Source organism: Exophiala dermatitidis, assembly GCF_000230625.1.
Source record: "Exophiala dermatitidis NIH/UT8656 unplaced genomic scaffold supercont1.3, whole genome shotgun sequence".
NCBI lineage: Eukaryota > Fungi > Ascomycota > Eurotiomycetes > Chaetothyriales > Herpotrichiellaceae > Exophiala > Exophiala dermatitidis.
In genome coordinates, this window is record NW_008751648.1 from 2,481,965 (window position 1) to 2,500,536 (window position 18,572).

General features: G+C 53.4%; 7 protein-coding genes across 7 annotated transcripts; 3 read left to right on the forward strand and 4 right to left on the reverse strand.

Moving 5' to 3' along the window:
• The first annotated feature begins 40 nt into the window (after nt 1–40).
• On the forward strand, nt 41–2,404 carry HMPREF1120_03890 (agmatinase). Its single transcript, XM_009157979.1, has 4 exons — nt 41–396; nt 449–1,060; nt 1,200–1,515; nt 1,603–2,404. Exons 2-4 carry the CDS (start codon nt 705–707, stop codon nt 2,128–2,130), a joined length of 1,200 nt encoding a protein of 399 aa, XP_009156227.1. The 5' UTR covers nt 41–396; nt 449–704; the 3' UTR covers nt 2,131–2,404.
• Nucleotides 2,405–2,406: 2 nt separating this feature from the next.
• On the forward strand, nt 2,407–5,183 carry HMPREF1120_03891 (uncharacterized protein). Its single transcript, XM_009157980.1, has 6 exons — nt 2,407–2,688; nt 2,931–2,948; nt 3,058–3,147; nt 3,251–3,346; nt 3,584–3,738; nt 4,152–5,183. Coding segments are annotated over exons 1-6 (393 nt in total). The 5' UTR covers nt 2,407–2,687; the 3' UTR covers nt 4,185–5,183.
• HMPREF1120_03892 (uncharacterized protein) lies at nt 4,418–6,772 on the reverse strand (the record flags this gene model as incomplete). The annotated part of the gene is made up of 1 exon (XM_009157981.1): nt 4,418–6,772. One exon carries the CDS (start codon nt 6,770–6,772, stop codon nt 4,418–4,420), a length of 2,355 nt encoding a protein of 784 aa, XP_009156229.1.
• Nucleotides 6,773–7,702: 930 nt separating this feature from the next.
• HMPREF1120_03893 (MFS transporter, MCP family, solute carrier family 16 (monocarboxylic acid transporters), member 10) lies at nt 7,703–9,196 on the reverse strand (the record flags this gene model as incomplete). Its single annotated transcript, XM_009157982.1, has 1 exon — nt 7,703–9,196. One exon carries the CDS (start codon nt 9,194–9,196, stop codon nt 7,703–7,705), a length of 1,494 nt encoding a protein of 497 aa, XP_009156230.1.
• Nucleotides 9,197–9,812: 616 nt separating this feature from the next.
• HMPREF1120_03894 (asparagine synthase (glutamine-hydrolyzing)) lies at nt 9,813–11,498 on the reverse strand (the record flags this gene model as incomplete). Its single annotated transcript, XM_009157983.1, has 1 exon — nt 9,813–11,498. One exon carries the CDS (start codon nt 11,496–11,498, stop codon nt 9,813–9,815), a length of 1,686 nt encoding a protein of 561 aa, XP_009156231.1.
• A 274-nt stretch (nt 11,499–11,772) lies between these two features.
• Nucleotides 11,773–15,221, forward strand: HMPREF1120_03895 (uncharacterized protein). Its single transcript, XM_009157984.1, has one exon. It carries the CDS (start codon nt 12,199–12,201, stop codon nt 14,443–14,445), a length of 2,247 nt encoding a protein of 748 aa, XP_009156232.1. The 5' UTR covers nt 11,773–12,198; the 3' UTR covers nt 14,446–15,221.
• On the reverse strand, nt 13,408–17,873 carry HMPREF1120_03896 (uncharacterized protein). The gene is made up of 5 exons (XM_009157985.1): nt 17,610–17,873; nt 14,697–17,443; nt 14,491–14,624; nt 14,073–14,434; nt 13,408–14,007 (listed from the first exon to the last, which is right to left on the reverse strand). Exons 1-2 carry the CDS (start codon nt 17,618–17,620, stop codon nt 16,048–16,050), a joined length of 1,407 nt encoding a protein of 468 aa, XP_009156233.1. The 5' UTR covers nt 17,621–17,873; the 3' UTR covers nt 13,408–14,007; nt 14,073–14,434; nt 14,491–14,624; nt 14,697–16,047.
• Between the last annotated feature and the right edge of the window lie 699 nt (nt 17,874–18,572).

The following is an 18,572-nucleotide window of genomic DNA, read 5'->3' on the forward strand; positions in this document are numbered from 1 at the left end:
GACGAGTGGGTGCAGAAAAATGATGGCAGTGCGAAGGAGCCAATCACGCAGCTCTTTTTCGGGCCAATCAGGCTGGGCATCGGGCGCTAGTCCATATTGGGCTCTTGGCACAATCATCGCCCACAGCACTGCAGCTTGAGCGTGGCCGGTCGCCCGCGGGGCACGGCCGGGGCCCGATGGATGAGCTGGAGGAGCACTGGCAGGGGAGCGAAGACTGGAGACGGGCGATTAGTAGGCAGCGTTCTGAGAGGTGATCGCACGACACAAACCGGCAACGCTGGAGAGGCGGAACTGGACAGTATGATGCTGGAGGTGGCTGCTGTCTAATTTGCCCCTCCTACTAAATATTTCAGCTTGCCTACCTACAGTACATCATTCGCCCAAAAGGATAGACCAGTAGGTAATCACCGAAGCCCAAGTCTTTCGAGCTGCTAAAACGATACCACAGTATATGGTACTAAGGTTGTATGTGCATGAGATGATAATCAAACCCACCAACTCCCTCACCGGGGCGCCGTTAGTTCGGACCCTCATCGCGCCCCGAATCCTTATCGTCATGGGCGAGGAGTTCACCGCGACTGGTGCCGACCCTGTCCTTTCGCATACTAACTGTAGCTCTCCTACCAACTATCGACGTGACTGCACCCTAGCGAGCTCACTGAACACTGCACAGCAGGGAATTAGAGATCTTGAAGGCTTCCGTCATGTTGTGCCAGCAAGCTTCCCTTGCTTCTGCAGTGTTTTTGGCCCTGCTGCCTCCATGTCTGGTGGCTCGGAACATTGTTTTTCCTCCCGTCGCTCCGGTACAGGCCAACCTGAACGACGTTGACAGCCCCAACCACTCCCAGTCCTATCAGTCGTCCCTCGGCCTCAACAAGGACCAATTCTTGAGCTACAACAAATTCGCAGGGTTGACCACATTTGCGAACCTGCCTTGGGTGCACTGCCTTTCCAAGGATGGAGACGTGGAAAAGTACGACATCGCCTTCTTAGGGGCTCCGTTCGACACAGGGACGACGGGGAGGCCTGGGGCACGGTTTGGCCCAGCGGGGATTCGATTGTGAGTAACAGAGCGTAAACAGACAGATTCATCCAAACGTGCCTGAATGGGTCATTCCACCTCTTCACACACCTGGTTCGGCAGGGGCGAGGCCATTCATAAGAGTGATCCTTGCTAACGGACCTTTTGGCAACCATAGGGGTTCCCGACGGATTTCGGCCGAAGCTGCCTGGAGTGCTTACACGCACAACAATACGTTCTTGTCATGGGCCAAGATCGTCGATTGCGGCGATGCTCCGTTGACATTCCTCGACAACACCGTAGCTTTGCAGCAGCTCGGGGAAGCGCACAAGGCTGTGTCTGCTCGCACAGCCAATACGACCGAGGTGGCCGGTGCGCCTCGCATCATCACCTTAGGTGGCGACCATACCACCACACTGGCCGCATTGAGATCGACTTTCGACCATTGGGGTCCAGTCAGTGTGATCCATTTCGACAGTCATCTTGACACTTGGGTAAGTTTACCACATTGATGTTCTCCGACATGAGCCTACCTTAGCATGATGTACTGGATTCAAGATGATTTACCTTTGTCTACGCAGGACCCCAAAGTATTGGGCGGAGGGATTTCGCACTATGCCGGAGTAAACCATGGGACGTTTCTTCACATCGCCCACGAAGAAGGTCTGATCCTGAACTCCTCGGCCCACGCAGGAATCCGCGCTCCAGCTATCAATAAGAAGTATGACTGGAAAAACGACAAACGATGTGGCTTCGAGATTATCACGGCTCGGGATATTGACAGGATCGGTGTGATGGGCATCATTGACAGATTGAAAGCCCGCGTCGGGGACACTCCGGTATACATCTCGGTCGACATCGACGTTCTGGACCCTGCCTTTGCGCCTGCCACCGGCACGGCGGAAGTCGGCGGGTGGACAACCCGAGAGCTCTTGAGCATTCTTGACGGCTTGGAGGGTCTCAAGGTCATTGGTGCTGATGTGGTCGAGGTAGCTCCGGTATACGACACGGCCGGCGAGACAACGGGTCTTGCGGCTGCCGAAGTGGCCCATTCGCTTATGAGCTTGATGGTGGAAACGCCTGTAAAGCCGCTCAAAGAACGCAGTTAAGGCCGGTGGAATATGGCTGTACATACAATAGGACGAAGACGGTATATACTAGATAGTTGGATGAGGAAGCAGGGATCGAGCAAAAGCATGGGCTCATCAACAATACTTGCTGCTGGAATATACCGAAGTGCGCGATGAGCGGGCGTCGGGCATTGCTGATGTGCTAGGAGTGCTAGTAGCAAGTTCCTTCAACTTAGCAACAACTAGTAGCGAATAGCACGAGCACCGACTCCTCCACGTCATTCCAAGTCCAGGACTCAACTTCCGGTTTCCCTCCGCTGCCCCTGTGTTGTACACTTTGTGCAACGTCTGTGCTACCTCTTCAGCGCTGCCCCGCGATCCATCCTTCCAAGACTCCCAAGAACTCCGAATCGAACGCCGCGCAGTCTTAGTGACCCTTACGACTTACATCGCCTGATCTGATTCGATCCCTTGCCGACGACTCTCACGCATCCATTCTACACCATCGGCATTGACATCGGGCAGTCGGTGCAGGGAACGTAGCGAGCGCCAAGTGCAGTGGTGACATCGGGTCCAGAACCAGGTCCGTGGAAGAGAGTATGTACCACGTAATCAGCCCTTGTCGCAACACTACAGGTTCAGCTGAGGCCCTCAAGTGGGCAGTGCAACGAGTGTAGCTCTGCTTCTCCCCTCCATTTGGAACAACGCCGTCGCCGGACGGGGCCGTCTTGTGCTCTGTTCTACAGCCGACTAGGTAGTTGTAGCTCACATCTGCACACCTTATGTTACAATCTCCTACTACTGACGTCGCTGATTTGTCTCTACTTCTCCAATAACAGTGTCTGAAACCGGTCGAGGTTTGTTTCGCACCTGAATTCACATTGCCGCCTCATCTACTGTAGCATACCTTTATCACACGCTCCAAGTTCACCATGACGGACGCAACCTCACCGAGTCCATATACAGAGAACAAGCGGTTCGAACCCAAGACCAAAGTCGAGCTCGATCCTCCAAAAGACGACCCGATTCCCCCGGAAGAGTTGGCGCAATGTGACGGTACGATAAGCTGAATCCCAGAAGAGAGACGGGGAGACCGCCGCAGCATAATAGCACAGTTCAGGCTGACGAGAGACGGCGGTGCGCGTTCGGTCGAATGTAGGAACAAATCCAGACAAGCCAACGTTGGTCGCCATCAAGGGCACCGTGTTCGATGTGTCCAAGAACCCGGCATATTCGGAAAAGGGACAATATCATGGTACGGCCTTTTCCGCCCTCGACTCGGTCGCGCACTTCCTTCCCCGTCCTGCTTGACTCGTCCGCCGCTTGCAAGGGTGCCCGACAATCAAAGTGACTCGGGCCGTCCTGTACGGTTTTACACAATCCGGCACAATTACGAAAAGGGCGTCGTGTGGGGCTGCAATATGGAAGTCGCGGAAATGAGACCGTGAGATGTGTTTGATGTATTGGAGCTGACGGTGGCTTTTGTGTACAGTCTTCGCCGGGAAGGATCCCTCCCGCGCCCTCGCATTGTCGAGTTTGAAACCAGAGGACTGCGTGCCCGACTGGGACGATCTCGACGACAAGTACAAGACCGTACTGGACGAGTGGTATACTTTCTTCAGCAAGCGGTATAATATCGTCGGCAAGGTCAGTGTCATCAGTGCTTCAGTTGCGTATAAGTTGTGAAACCACGTGTGGAAAAGGAAAAACCAGCCCGTGCTAGTGAGTGCATATTGCACCATCGTACTATGGTTCAAGTGCCTCCTTTACTCTGTCCGAGCTGCACCACGCTTCTGCGCAGAAACATCAGTAAGGTACGCAGCGTGGTGAAGCTCGTGACGAGATAAGGTGGCCGGTCGTGGGACATGAATACAGACGAACGCTTGCACGTCCGCAAAGTGGACCAAAGAAAGGTGGTGGAAGAAGCGCAGGATGGGTGCCATTGGTGGAACACCTAATAAGACATCGCTCCTCTTTGCTCGGACTCCGGGAAGGCAACGTCCCATCTACTTTTTGCCCGTTATGATGCAGAAAGCTGATTTTCTTGTCTCTTGCTACAGGTCGCCGGCGCCGCCAACACGGGGAGCCGTTGAAAAAGTGGAAAATGCAAGGTCATCTGCGAACTTATAAGATGCTGAGATACATTTTGAATATATATTGACATGGAAACTGCCAAAAAACGTCCTAGGATGGTCGGCGATGTACAGAAACATTGCCTTTTCTCCCATTGACTATATACTCGGTTTTGCTGCTATCGTTTTGGCCTGATAATGGCTAGACGAGCACAAGGCCCCCGGTGACAGTCAAGACCGGTGAAACGCGTCAATCAACCTTTGCGGGCTTTCCTGGCTTGGCGCTTCTTCGCAATGATGCGGTTGCGTTTCGCAATCCGATTCTTCTCCTCGTCGTCCACATCTTTCGATGCCTCTGCAGATGCTGCGGCCCCAGCTCCGGCTCCGGCGGGCGTGGCCTGAGTCTTTCCATTACTCTTGCCGTCCCTCTTTCGCTTCAAGTTCCTGTCCTTGCGTTCGGACGCGGACCTGCCGACTCCGCCGGCGTGCTCCTTGTCCGGGCCGTCTTTGGGTTTGGGTCCCAGTTCCTTGAATTTCCGCTCTCGCTCATTCCTCCGCTGGACCACTTGAGTGTTCTCGATGGCAAACTCGACAATCAGGCGCTTTCCTTTCTCACCGCCGGAGTTGGGGGCTTTCACATAATGACCGTTGAGCCAGCGCAAGCCGGCCAGCGCGTTGCGATGTGTGACATACTCGATGAACCCGTAGCCACGGCTTCTGCCGGCGCCTTCCTTGACCTTGCTGCCCTCCTTGTTTTCGAACACCACCTTGGCTTGTTTGACGATACCTTTCCCGGCGAGTTTGCGTCGCCGTTCGGCCTCTCGCATCTCCTCTCCACCCCGCTTTAGTTCCTCCTTGCTCAAGGGCTGCCGGAGCCCTTCTTTGACGTCCTTGGCGAACCCGACCACGGCTTCTCGCGCAAGGGCCTTGAGTTCCTTGCTGCCAATGCCGCGAGGGATGTTTCGTACGCTCAGACGGGTCAGACTGAGACACAGGTTGGGATTGCTCTTGATCAACCGCTGCCGTTGGCGCTGGCTGGTCTCGCGTATGTCAATCTCGGCTTTGCCCAGCAGCTCGTACAGCTTGGACGACTTGGAGATGGAACCCTCGGACAGCAAATACAAGCGCCGCTTGTCGCGGTCGCGAATGTCTCTCTTCTCACTGGCTTCGCTGGCTCTTTGGTTGGCGTCTTCGCGGCTCAGCGCACGCGAGACTTGCAAGACACGGCCGTCCAGGGTGTATTTGCCGGACGGGTCGGACGCCTCGTTCTGCAGGATCGAATGTTTGAGCGTCTCGGCCTTGCGTTTCTTGCTGTTGTTGTCCGCGGCCTTGTCCCCGGGAGACTCGTGCTTGGGTGCATTCTTGACACACTCTTTCGCATCCTCCTGGTTGAAGAAACATACAAAGGCGGTGCCCCTTGATCGCTCTATTTCTGGGTCATAGACCACGCGTGCGTATCGCACGGGCCCAAAGTGCTGTGAAAAGTGTTCTTTCAGTATGTCGTCGTCCGCTGTGAACGGCAGGTTCCTGATGAAAACGGTGCTGTCGTTCCTCGTATCTCGATTGCGGTCGCCCTCATCGGACTCTGCTTCGGATAGATCTTCATCATTTTCTTCTTCAGCGTCTAACTCGTCAGATACATCTTCATCGGAGCCGTCGTCGCTTGCATCCGTGTCATCATCGTCGTGGATGTGCTCCTCCTCTTGTAGATCTTCCTCATCCGAGTCGGCTCCTTCAGAAGCCGTGATACCGTCCGCCTTGGCATTGTCCTGCACTTTATTGCCCTCTTCTGCTTCAGAAGCTTGTCTAGTGTCAGTCGTTCCCCCCTGCTGCTGTTGCTGTTGTTGCTGCAGTTCTTCCCAAGTTTGCTTATCAACAGCCCAATCAACAGCAAGAGTTCGCCCATCGACAACCTTGCCATTAACGCCGGCAATAGCCTTCTCGGCATTCTTCTTCCCGCGAAGAACGACAATCCCAAACCCATACTGGACCCGAGGCCCCTTTTTCGGCACGACAGCATGCTTGACTTTGCCATAGCTGCGAAACAGAGCAGCCAGGTCATCTCCATCCTTGATACTCCAAGGGAGGTTTCGCACAATCAACCTCGGCGGCTGCACCTCAGCCCGGCTCTTTTGGATCTGTTCGCGTATCTTTTCGGCCGTGATGTTTTTCCCGCCCTTCTTTTTGGTACCTTCTGCTCCGGCCACGGCTGCGTCTTCAGTATCCCTGTGTCGTGCCTCGGCGATCTCGACTTTGATTTTCCGTCCGTCCAGCACGGCGTTGTTGAACTGTGCCAATGCAGCCTGTGTATCTTCTGCGTCGACGAATGTCACGAACCCGAACCCTCGCGACACTTTTGTCTGCGGGTCAAGAACCACTGTGGCGTGTTTGATTGGGAACAATTCCGAGAAGAACTCAGTCAGTCGCTCAGTCGTCACTGAAGCTGGCAGGGACCGCACGAAGAGGGATCTTCTATGGTCCTTTGTGGGTTGTTGATCCTCCGCCGACAACGCAGCCGCCTGCGCTGTAGTATTTGTATTGCTGACCGCGGGAGAGACGGCTTCATAGCTCCCGCTGGAGAGCTTTCTCCTTTTTGTGCCTTGCTCCATTGGAGGTTCTTGCGGATGCCCGAGTTTTACGGCAAGACAAGAAGGCAGAAGTTGAAAAAGAATTGTTTCTGTATTACAAGTAGTAGTAGTGCCGGTGTCTTTGGGCGGACATGGACAACACCAAAAATTTCTCCAACAGAGACTGCGAGCGCTAGTGAGAGTACACTGTAATAATTGCCCCCACTGCAGTTCACTGTACAGTGGTAGTTTCCCACCAGCCACGGAGAAATAGCTACTCCGTTCTCCGACATTGAGCGACCGACTCTGGTTAAATAAATCTAAACACCACACTACAAAGTCACTGGCACAGTTGTATACCTTGAATTTCTGCCTGCTAATCGGAGACAACTGGGAACTTTTCTGAGCATGTCAAAGACATCTATCTCAGGCATATTCTAGCGCCTGCTTCAAACTAAACACCTACGGCACAAGTGTTTTCGGCTTGGGCCCTTCCTCCGATCCTTTGATGGAGAACGAGGAACCTTGCGTGTCTCGTATTTTCACCAGATGTAAGGAGTTTACTAAAGAACTCTTCTAGGCGCCTCTGATCCCAAACCTGGTCTTCAAATGTATTGTACTAGTACAGTACGTCCAATGTTCAAGTTGTTGAGAGACGGCTCCTACGACCCCTGACTCCCGACTCTAACAACCACAGTAGTACCACCTGATAGTTGAAGAATTGACTATGAGTCGACTATTTCTTTAATCGACACCCAATCTAGCCAGGTATAGGTACCCAAGTATACAGCCAGTACGGTCCGGAATAATAACGTATAGGTATGTATTCGTGTATAAGTCTTGTCTTGTCTCATCATAACATCGTCAATCTTTGAAACCCTGACCAGCCATGCATCTAAAAATCTATGCAACATGAAGTGATGCCGTGCTCGTACAAATAACCTGAATGCCATCAGTATCGAACGTACAATACTAAACCTTCGCCATCCAGCGCCAACGCCAATCCAAGCATGCCCAGCGACTCAGAACGAAGACAAAGATAGAGATCCCCAGAACAGCGCACATGAAGCCAACCATGACCTGTGGGCCGACCGTATCAACCAGCTCACCACTGATAGGGACGCAAACCAAGGTAGCCAGCGAAGCAATAAAGTACAGCGTACCATAATATCTGCCAAAGTGCTCAGCCTCACACAGCTGACCAATACATGCCGGGACCAAGGCCATCCAAGCACCAGTCCCGAATCCAAAGGTTGCCGAAAAGGCATATAGCGCACCCAAACTTTCAGTCCCAAAGGGCAACCAGAGAGCAAGCATGAACACTAGGGTAAACACCAACATGATCAACAGCGTATTAAACCGACCGATGAAATCTGACGCGTAACCGGGAATAATGCGACCGATACAAGAAACACCGTTCAACACGGCAATGACATAGAACCCCGTATCAGCAGGATATCTACCGCTATAAGTTGTATAAGTGGGCAAAATCCCCAATGCGCCAAACAGGACGATTTCAAAGCCGAAGACGCTGATGGTGAGAAAAGTGAACTTGAGGTCTCCGAATAGAGTCAACGAGATGATTTTTTGTTGTTTTGCAGCAGGTGAGGGAGGCAGTCGTGGCTTTAATAGATAATTGCCGAGACATAAACAGCCCAGAATGACGAACCCGACGATCCGCATCGACCATGCGTAGCCGTACAGAGGCAAGGTCCGACGCAGGATCAAGGGGTACGCCACGCCCCCGAAACTCGATCCGACCATTGCGATGCCTGTCGCCAGACCTCGTTTGCGTTTGAACCAGTGGCTGACTACGCCCAGTGCGGTTGTGGTTAATGTTGCTCCAGATGGTCCGCCCAGGACACCCAGACACAATAAAAATTGCCAGTAGGACTTGCATTCGGCGAGGAGGAATATCATGACAATGTAGCAGATGCTCCCGATCAATGAGATCCATCGGGGCCCGTACCGGTCGAAGATGGGGCCAACCCAGATTCCGAGCGCGAGGGCCAGGTACACAAAGACGCTGGGGATCCAGCCTACGTCGCGGGCTGAGTAGGATGATAGTTGGTGTTTTTGAAGGTATTCTTGGATCGGGCCGATTGAGACCATGAATCCAAATGAGGCGAATAAGGCTAGAAATGCCCCTGTTAGGACGAGCCATGCTTCTCGCCCGCCTTCGGGGAAGTCATCGTTTGGAGGGGTTGTGTTCGACCCTGAAATATTGACTGGTGCCCCGCGCTGTTCGTCGATGATCGCATCAGCGGCCTGCTTTTCAATGTCGTGCGAAATTGGGGTTGAGCCTGGGGCTGTTCGCTGGCACTCTGGGCTTCTGACATTGCATGGTCCTTTGGTTCCAGCTTCTCGGCTCGTTCCGGTCACAGTGTGAGCGGCCGAGACCGGCTGCTCAGGATTATAATGGTCACAATTTTCATGCTTGACTGCTGTGGACGTGGTGTTGTCCATTGAAGGCCGCAGGGTGGTATGGACGGCGGAAGCTGAAGGTCGAGACAAGAAAAAATCGTGGCATTATAAAGTGTATAAAAAAGATTCCCGGAAGTCCTGTGCGACTCGGACTTCTAGTAGCAATCGTCATGCTGCGCGCCCTGTGAGTGGGTGACTAATAGAAAACCGGACCCATTAGCCTTTGTCTTTCTTCCTCCGCCTCAATCATGGGGGAGAATCTCAGACCCACACAGCCGCTGTTCTCCGCCGACAACCGGAACTTGAACTTCCTTATTTCTGACCTGCAAACATCGGACTCGGAGAGGTGGAAAAGCGAGGACCATGGCCGAATAGCCATAGGCAGACTGTTGCTGCAGTTCTTTTTCAGATCTCCAGACGCGCATGCAATCATTGATGCGGTGCTCGCGCTCCAACATGGCCCGGCTTCATGGACTCTTGGCCCGAACCGGCTCAGACTTGCCTTTGCACTTCATGGGTCGACCCGGCGGTTGCAGCTTCATTTGGAATGAACACTACATCCAGCCCGCAGGTCTTCTGTGCCTCAGAAGTATCTGTAAGATTGTCATCATAGCCGATAGTCCATTGCCCGTTCCTGTTGAACAAGCAAGTCCCAAAATTAGCATTCCGCAACCAGAATGTCCGTCCCCTTGGTTCTCCCTTTCCCAACATGCATTTTGGCGGTTCGGGCGCCGAATTGGATGGCCCTCTTCCTCTCTGTAGCCGTCCTTCTCATGCCTTTCTGCCACATAGCAAGTCTCAACAACATTTTGGCCGGTTCCAGAGACTCTTCCGTACCTGCAAATAAAGAGTCTTCATAATGCTTCGGGATGTTCTTGCCAGGTCTGAAACCTGTCTTTTCCCAGACTGGAAGGCTCAACGAGAAACGAACAAAGTCTTCATCCAAGTACGGGTATCTCACTTCTTTGCCCCAATGGCTCATAACCCGATCGTCGCGACCCAGGTTGCGAGAGCCGATGCGATTAAAATCCATCTCGAGCTCATCCGCCAGGGCAGGATAGCCTCCACGAGCGAAAGCGGCGGAGTGCCGCGAGTATCCACCATACAATTCATCCGCGCCCAACCCCGAGAGGAGCACCCGGGCTGTTGAGGTATATACTGTGACGGAAGCATTCGAAGACTGCTCGTCTGATGATGTACCCCGACCGCGGGCGGCGAAATAGAGTGCCATTGCGATAGACAAATCCATTTCGGTGTTGTGCGGGCTCATCAACTTTATTATGGTCGGTCGGTGAGCGAGCGCTTCCGAGTAAGGGATATCAACAGCCACAAATCTCCATTTCCTGCCTGGACAAACCTGACACAATTCGGTGAAGCTGGAGCGGCCTGTCAGCCGATCCGGACAAAGTTCGTATGGTGACTCGATTTGGCCGGCCTTTGCGGCAATAGAGCGTGGATTCTCGAAAGCCACGTTTAACAGGTCAATCGGCTCGTTGGTCGGCAAGATATCATGTGCCAGCCGTGCCAGAAGGGTGCAATCCAGCCCACCTGAGAACAGTATTGCCACTTTCGCGTCATGTGGAAGCACTTGCGAGTGTGAATGGTCGGGGATATCAACAACCCTAACCTCCAATGCCGCTTTGAGCTGGTTCAGAAATCGATCCACGCTGTTAGCAGAAGGCATCGGATCTGGCACTTGAGAAGGCATGTATTTGTTGATGGCAGGCGACGCATTTCCCCAAGGTATCTCGCCGAACTTGATAGTCTCGTCGCCAATGGTAGCGTAGTGAATAGTTTCGGGACCGACTTCAACCAGCGGCGTTGGCTGGTTGAACAGGCCAATACTAGACAGGGTCAGCGATTGATCAGTAGACCGATCGACAAGTAAAGAGCGACGGCCTAGTCTGTCCCGGCCAAAATAGACAGTAGACGTAGGAGCATGGTAGAAAACGAAGGCGAACGGCCCTGAAATGCGTGCAAGAGCGTCGCAGATCCGTTGATCAACAAGTCCTTCGGCGCACTGAGAGGCACTCAGTAGGAGATCGAACACTCGCGCAGAATCATTTCCTTGCACGATGTCTCCATCTATTCTCCAGGCTTCGCCGTTCCAGCAGAGCATGGACCCAGTGGACTGGTCATGCAGAGGCTGTTGCTGTATGACATCCCCGCGCAGTGCTAAGACTGAAGAGACAAATGTCAAATAGAATGTCGGGGAGGAATGTGACGGCACATTGGCATTTGAGGCTCGATAACTGTCGGGCCCTCGTGCTTGCAAGGCGACTACAGTCTCGGAGTCCGGGAAAGACGGGCCATCTCTTGCGATGGAAAAGAAGATGCCGCACATCAAAATCAATGTGCTCTACCAGGGCCACAGCACACCAGGAGGATGGGATGAGCCACCGGCTGAACAGTTCCACAACGCGATAAAAGAGGATGTCGAAACTTGAACTCGAAAGTTGCTGGTGAACTTCAACAGCGTTTGATGCCAAGCGAAGCCTGGCGGAGGAACAATGATTGGAGAGCTTTTTTTGGCAAGCGAACGGCTATAACCGTATCTGGAGGGGCAGCCAAATTGGTCTAATACTTCCGTAGCGATGGAACGCTAGTCCGTGGTTAGTTCGGGCCCCAACTTGCACGCCGCTGAGGTGTCAGCCTTGTGTCTTGCCCTGTCACTGCGAGTCTGGGTTGCTTCATGCTACGGCGCAGTTGCCAGTCGGAGCCTTGCAGGTCCTAACTCCGAACTATCCTCCAACACCCTGTTGTGCCATGTTCACAACTCTCGCGAGATTCAACGTCTACCGTCCCAAAACCCGACGGTCTTCAACAGCAGTCATAGTGTCCTAGACCATCCTTGTTCTCGGAAGGACTAAGACATGACAGCAAACAATTGATCAAGCCTTTGCGCGCCTGAAATTAGCCCTGTCAACAAGTCAGATGATGCGGCAACAATAGAGTGCGACCACAGCCACCACCGCGACAACCTTGTGTCTGTCACTGCTCAAGCATGCACAACAGGATTCAGTCATTATAAATACACCTAATTAATGTCTTCAATGTCTCCCGACGGCGACCATGCAACTATGGATGCCAGCAACGAAGCCCTTCCGCCGGAAGCCTCTGCACCGGACCTGATTGACCTTGGAGGAGAGGAGCCAGGCGATAAGGGCCGGCAGGGGACCCCAGAAGACAGACACTCCGTGAAGGACGATCAACACGTTGTGGAAACGGAGGAACAGATCCAAACCCTGCGTATTGACGAACCCCCGACCGTTTCTAACACGCCCTCCACACCAAAGGCGCTCCCTTCAGTCCCGCCTCCACCAAAACCTCCTGCTGCGAGTGAGAAACCTTACCAAGATCCGACCCCTAAAACTCCAGCTGTGTCAAGACATCCATCAGTGAGAGGACCAGGAACAGAATACAACGAGAAAGATGAAGATGCCCATGATCAAGATGGTCGAGATATGCCGGAAGACGGCCAAAATCTCCAGTCAGCTGTTGACAATGACGTCGAATCCAGGTCGGAAATTCAGAGCATTATGGACCAGTTTGAGGACGCCACAGTCGCCCCATCGAGGGAGGAAATCATGTCTCCAAGGCATGAATTAGCAGGACCTCTTCTCGGGGTAGGCGCTGTCTATCCTCCACGAAGATCGAGCCTGGAACACTTGCGGTCAAGGGATATGGATTCAATCGCAACTTCACCGGTAGTGCCTCATTCCGAGAAGCCGTTGCCGTCACCGCCTTCGGGTGATGTCAATGAGGATGCCGGGGGGCTGAGAAGTCCGTCCCTAAAAGGTGTAGCTGCGGCCTCGTCATCTTCTCTACCCATGCATTTACCTCCCCCAGAGCCAGAACCAGAGCTGCCTTTTGATTTTCATCGATTCCTGGAACAGCTTCGACACAAATCTGCTGATCCAGTCGCCAAATTTCTTCGTTCGTTCCTTACGGAGTTTGGCAAGAAGCAGTGGATGGTACATGAGCAAGTCAAGATCATAAGCGATTTTCTCGCATTCATTACAAACAAGATGGCGATGTGCGACGTCTGGCGCGAAGTGTCGGAGAACGAATTCGACAACGCTAAGGAGGGGATGGAAAAGCTTGTGATGAACAGACTCTACTCGCAAACATTTTCGCCTGCAATACCACCACCTCCTGCACAACCGGCTCGGTCGAGATCACGAGGTCGGCGGAAGGAGCTGGAGAGAAACGCCCTACCTGGTCGACGTGGCCAGCATCAAGAAGACGTCGAACGAGATGAAATCCTTGCTCAGAAGATTCGGATCTACAGCTGGGTGAGGGAACAGCACCTTGATCTTGAGCCAGTGGGGCCCAACGGAGAAAGGTTTCTCAAATTGGCCCAACAGGAACTGCTGAAAATCAAAGGATATCGTGCTCCTCGAGACAAAGTCATCTGCGTTTTGAATTGCTGCAAAGTCATCTTTGGGTTGCTGAAAAACACAAAGAGTGCGGATACCTCGGCAGACGCCTTCGTGCCACTTCTGATATACGTTGTGCTTCAGGCTAATCCAGAGCACCTTGTTTCCAACGTACAGTATATCCTCCGATTTCGGAACCAGGATAAGCTCGGCGGCGAGGCAGGATACTACCTGTCTTCTCTATCTGGAGCAATCCAGTTCATTGAAAACCTGGATCGCACGAGCTTGACCGTGAGCGACGAGGAGTTTGAACGAAACGTCGAGATTGCGGTGTCCCAAATTGCCGCCCAGAACAGAGAGGCTGAAGTGGTCAACCCGCCTGTGACATTTCGAGAAAAGTCGAGCATCGCTGAGCCCGAGCTCACTCCGAGGAACTCCTTGGATGTGACGTCCAGCAGCCCTACTCGAAGGGGTCTAAATCGACTCAGCAGCAGCGCAGAAGGGAATTCGGAAGACAGTGTTACAGGGTTGCTGCGTACCATTCAGCGACCTCTTTCAACCATTGGGAAGATATTCTCGGAACAAGAGACATCTCAAGAGCGCAGGTCGTCGCCGTCCAACGTGCCAGTGCCATCGCAGAATGCTGGTCGATTGAGTCCGGCCGTGTTCCAACCTCCGCGTGAAGCAGGCGTGGCTACCTACAATGCCCAAGAAGCGGCTGCAAGACAAGCAAGCGCCGAGGCTGCCGAAGCCCGGCGGATACAACTAGCAGAGCATAGGACGGTAGTGGAGACCTTGTGTGGCATGTTTCCCAACCTTGATAAAGAGGTGATCGATGATGTGGTGCGGCAGAAGGAAGGCAGGGTGGGTTTGGCTGTCGACGCTTGCCTTGCCCTGACGGCTGGCACTTGATGTCACTGCCAATACTATAAGAAGACCAAACAGGACAGTTCCTACTTGTGGTTTTGACGCCGCATGGACGGCAGATACGGCAAGGAGTTCACAAAACGCTGCAACATTTGCAGCCAGGCCACAGGAGACGCAGACAGCGAAGGCAGCCCTCTTCCCAGTGTGCCAGTGAATAGCAATATCTGCAGCATGGTCAGAGACAAGGCCGTGTCGCGTGTCGTGCAACAGGGGTGAGGAGGCATATTGCAGCTAACCTGTGCTCAGCGGTATGGCAATGCAGTGGCGCTGCCGCCGCTCTGGCTTTGGGAGCCAGCCAGGGCGCGACTGGACAGATTCAGCTTGCCAGGATCGATATCTTGCTCTGAGTGCCCCTGGTATTCTGAAACCCATGTAAGCCGTGACAGGCGTCGCAGCATGCCAGGAAGTGCCTAATAATAATAAGGGACGGAATAGTCCCCATATATCAAGTGCGTGAGCGAGCCTGGTGTATCCGATAGTGATCGTGGCCATTGTATAGTCCCCTATGATGCAGGGATGCCGGTGGACAAAGAGCTTTACGGATGGATGGACTATTAGTAATGCAGGATGACCAGAAACTTGCCGGACATATTGTATTTTTCAATGACTTTTCTTTTTCGGGTTCAAGCTCTTTTCGTCCACTGTAAAATCCACCCATTCATCCAATCCAATCCATCCCGGCGCCGGCGCCCACACGCTGTATAAGATATACAATGTACAAGTTGTACTGTACTATACTGTACAGTAGGTATCTGCCTATAGGTAGGTACCTATAGGCAGGTATGGCAGGTAGTGTAGGTATCAACTCATCATTCCATCCAATGAACGAAACGACAGAAAGTACCTATGGTAAGACACCCTGCCAGTGGGTATCATCGTCATCTCTCGTCTTCTATGGTCCCCCACGACTCGGCGCTTTGGTAGCAGAATGGTGTATTTCTGCGATGCGAAGCAGTCACTCGCTCCCCGTCCATCTCGGTTTGGCATTCCGTTCCACGTCGTTTCGCCTGCTTTTCAACAGAGAAAAACCAAAGGTCCAGCCTTTGTAAGGTTCACTTCTGAAAAGCCGAAGTTCTCCTTGAAGCCCTCACGACCAAAAGGCCTGGCGTGCCACTGCAGCAGATCGCCCCAAGACATCGAGCAATTCCTTGACAAATTTCACTCATGTATACAGACAGGCCTGAGAAGATCTCTCTAGACCCCAGAAGTGCAAGGTATACCTCCCGTGTGCTGGCCAAAGCCTGTCTGCCTGCCCGCCTTTTTGGCTCTGATCGACAAGACGACACACGTTTCTGATATAGAAAATGTACTGGTAGTCGAGACACTTTTCTCCTCGGAAGAATTGGACGGATGAACGTGTCTCAGGACCAAAACAAGACTTCCTCTGAAGTCGGGGGCGATTCTCGATGGAGAGTGCCCCAAGTCTGGCCAACGAGTAGCAGACGACGCCTTGTTCATGTTGTAGAAGGTAACCAAGTGTGCGTCTCCCGGGCTAACTATTCTCTTTCTCGTCACATTCCGACTTGATGACAGCGTTTGGCTCAGTTGGCACACGTATCGGCGGCCAACATGGATTTATAGCGCACTTCAAGCACTGCCCCGAACGACGTCCGGAGAAAGTCCCACGGCAGCCCACCATTCCTCAGGGATATCCTCTCTCCGCTGCATGCGATCCAAAATGACGCTGAACACTTCCAACTCGAGGATTCTGTCGTTACCACCGCCACGAGACACATTCCGGTTGTTGATGGCGTCGTGAACAGACTCGTCCGAGCGGGACGGCGGCTCCCTCCGTAATCTGCCATGGCGGGCTCGGATTTCGCGCACATCTGCCTCGGTGATGCCGGACGGGAGATCAAGGTCACAAGAATCATCGGCCGCAATCTCGCCGAAGCTGGTAGCGGCGCTAGTGGCTTGGGACGAGCGATTCGAGCCGGACCGTGAATCCGAATTTGACGACATAAAAGACGCTGCGGCGGTCGATCGTCCAGGATCCATGGTCGTCAAAAGTGTCGTCCAGTTCTCCTCTTCAGGGTTATCCGATGCCGGACTCGGACTGCGCATGCGGTCACCAAGGCCGTCGATTCTCGAGCCAGCTCCTATAACTGGGCGAGGAGATGCGTGATTGACACGTCGAAGCGGTGGGTATAAGGCGTCGTGGCCGTCCGCTGGCGACACGTCCAAATCCATGAACCCGTCCAACGTTCCGTACTCTGCTCTTCTAGCCCGATCGTCTCCTAGGTTTTCTGCGCTCGAATGAGCGGCGCCCTGGGCAGGGGCAAACCCAGGAGTTAGCGTAGCAGCAGCGACTCCGTAATCGTCGAGGTCGTTGTCCAAGCTGGCCGCTCGGCTGGCATGCATCAGCGTGGACCTGATTCGTCTCAGAGCAGAGGGACTGGGAACTCGCGTAGTGCGGCCGGAGTATAGTCGTGGTTGGCGCGACGTTTCCGTTTCTGACTGTGACGATGCTGCGACTTCAAATCTCAGGCCGGATTCTCGCGAAGGACGAGGGAGATGCTGCGCAATCAGTTCATCGGGGCTGGGAAACGAAGGGCCTAGGGCGCTTTCAAGACTCGGGTCGACTGGTGGCGATAAATCAAGGCTCGCATCATGCCGGAACATAGGGTCGGCGAGGCGGACGCGGTCACTACGCCTGTTTATATCGCGCTCGAGTTGGTTTGCGCGGGCGCGCTGTCTCATGCGCAGAGAGCGCAGACGGCCGAGATCCGCGTCGAGATCGTAAATGTCGCGTTCGGAGTCGCGCTGTGAGCGCGCCGATGGTTGCAGGGACGAAGTATTTCTTTGTTCATTGGTGGCTTCACGACGGGTTTCTCTAATGCGATCAAGCAGGGAGCGTGAGGAGGTTATGCGACCCGGCCGCACACTGGATTCGCGCCGAATAGTAGAGCGCCTAGTGGCTGCGATTTGATCGAGTTTCAGAGCGGCTTCTTCTGCTGCAGCCTCTTCAGGCTCTCGAAACATGCTATAAACCCCAGAAGAGTTAGTAAAAGAAGAATGCTGATAATGAGCTTTGAAAATATTGCGAACCCCTTCTAGCATCGGTCATGCGCAGGCCAGGCGCGGGGTCCAGGGCGCAGAAAGGCGTGAAGGAGGGCGCGAGGGCGGGAAGAAAAGCGTGCAAAACGTACGGCAAACCCATGATGTCCGACTGCAAAGGGATGGCGGGAGGAATTAATAGGGATTAGGCGTATAGTTTTGAGAGGAGATTCGAAGCCGGACAATACCAAGAACACAAACGCGACGCAATGCGTGAAAAGGAGTGGAGAGCAGGATGGAGGATTGTTGATGAGTTGTTGCTTGCTGGATGGCGAAGGAGAAATAAAATGCCGGGTCAAGAGCGAGAGCAATTCTGGGGGAGGAGCGAGAAGGGGACTTGGGAGGCCAGACAACGAGGGACAAGGAGCTGGGCTTCAAGTTGGAGGCACCAGCGGCTGCGGAATTGGCCGAATCAAGGGTGGCTGGCTGTAGTATGACTAAGCGAGTCAGACGTTATCACGTGATTGAAAGGCACGTGATATCACCGCCTCCCTCCTTACACCTCACATGGACTCCAGCTTCAGCCTGGTAAACTGCCATAGATTCCACTGTGTACCATTGTACAACTATACAATCGCCTCACGCCTTAGTTTGGTGACAGACTCTTGTCAATTGTTACCATGATAGTTCTTGTACAATGTAGTTGATGTGGGGAGCAAGGCTGTCCAACGGTTCCTGCTGGCAGCGCCTCTTGCTTTGACCTGTTCTGCGCCACATTGTCACTTTCAGACACGGAGGAAAGAGACAGCATCGCACTCGATTATCTACGCTCTGTGGCCTGTATGTCGCTGGACGTCGATCCAACTCCAAGAACTACAACCAGATTAGCGGTGAAGCAAGACACCGTACATACAGTAAAGCAGCTTACTTGCATGCATTGACCACCAGTCGGCTACTACAGCGAGAGGTAAGTGGAGGGCGCCAGGTCGCGTGTGGCTACGCGTATCAGGTACCAACACATACAGTCCCTGAACCTGGACGGATGTAGATGGGCAGAGGAGCAACCTGCATAGATTAAGCGAACCTGCTTGTCCCAAGCCCATGTTTACAGGTAT

Bases quoted from the DNA above. Each gene is read 5' to 3' on its own strand.
- HMPREF1120_03890 (XM_009157979.1), top strand. From the start codon at position 705: ATGTTGTGCCAGCAAGCTTCCCTTGCTTCTGCAGTGTTTTTGGCCCTG. The intron at 1,061-1,199 runs GTGAGTAACAGA...TGGCAACCATAG, and splicing joins GGCCCAGCGGGGATTCGATT to GGGTTCCCGACGGATTTCGG. The intron at 1,516-1,602 runs GTAAGTTTACCA...TTGTCTACGCAG, and splicing joins ACAGTCATCTTGACACTTGG to GACCCCAAAGTATTGGGCGG.
- HMPREF1120_03891 (XM_009157980.1), top strand. The intron at 3,148-3,250 runs GTACGATAAGCT...GGTCGAATGTAG, and splicing joins AGAGTTGGCGCAATGTGACG to GAACAAATCCAGACAAGCCA. The intron at 3,739-4,151 runs GTCAGTGTCATC...CTCTTGCTACAG, and splicing joins GGTATAATATCGTCGGCAAG to GTCGCCGGCGCCGCCAACAC.
- HMPREF1120_03895 (XM_009157984.1), top strand. From the start codon at position 12,199: ATGTCTTCAATGTCTCCCGACGGCGACCATGCAACTATGGATGCCAGC.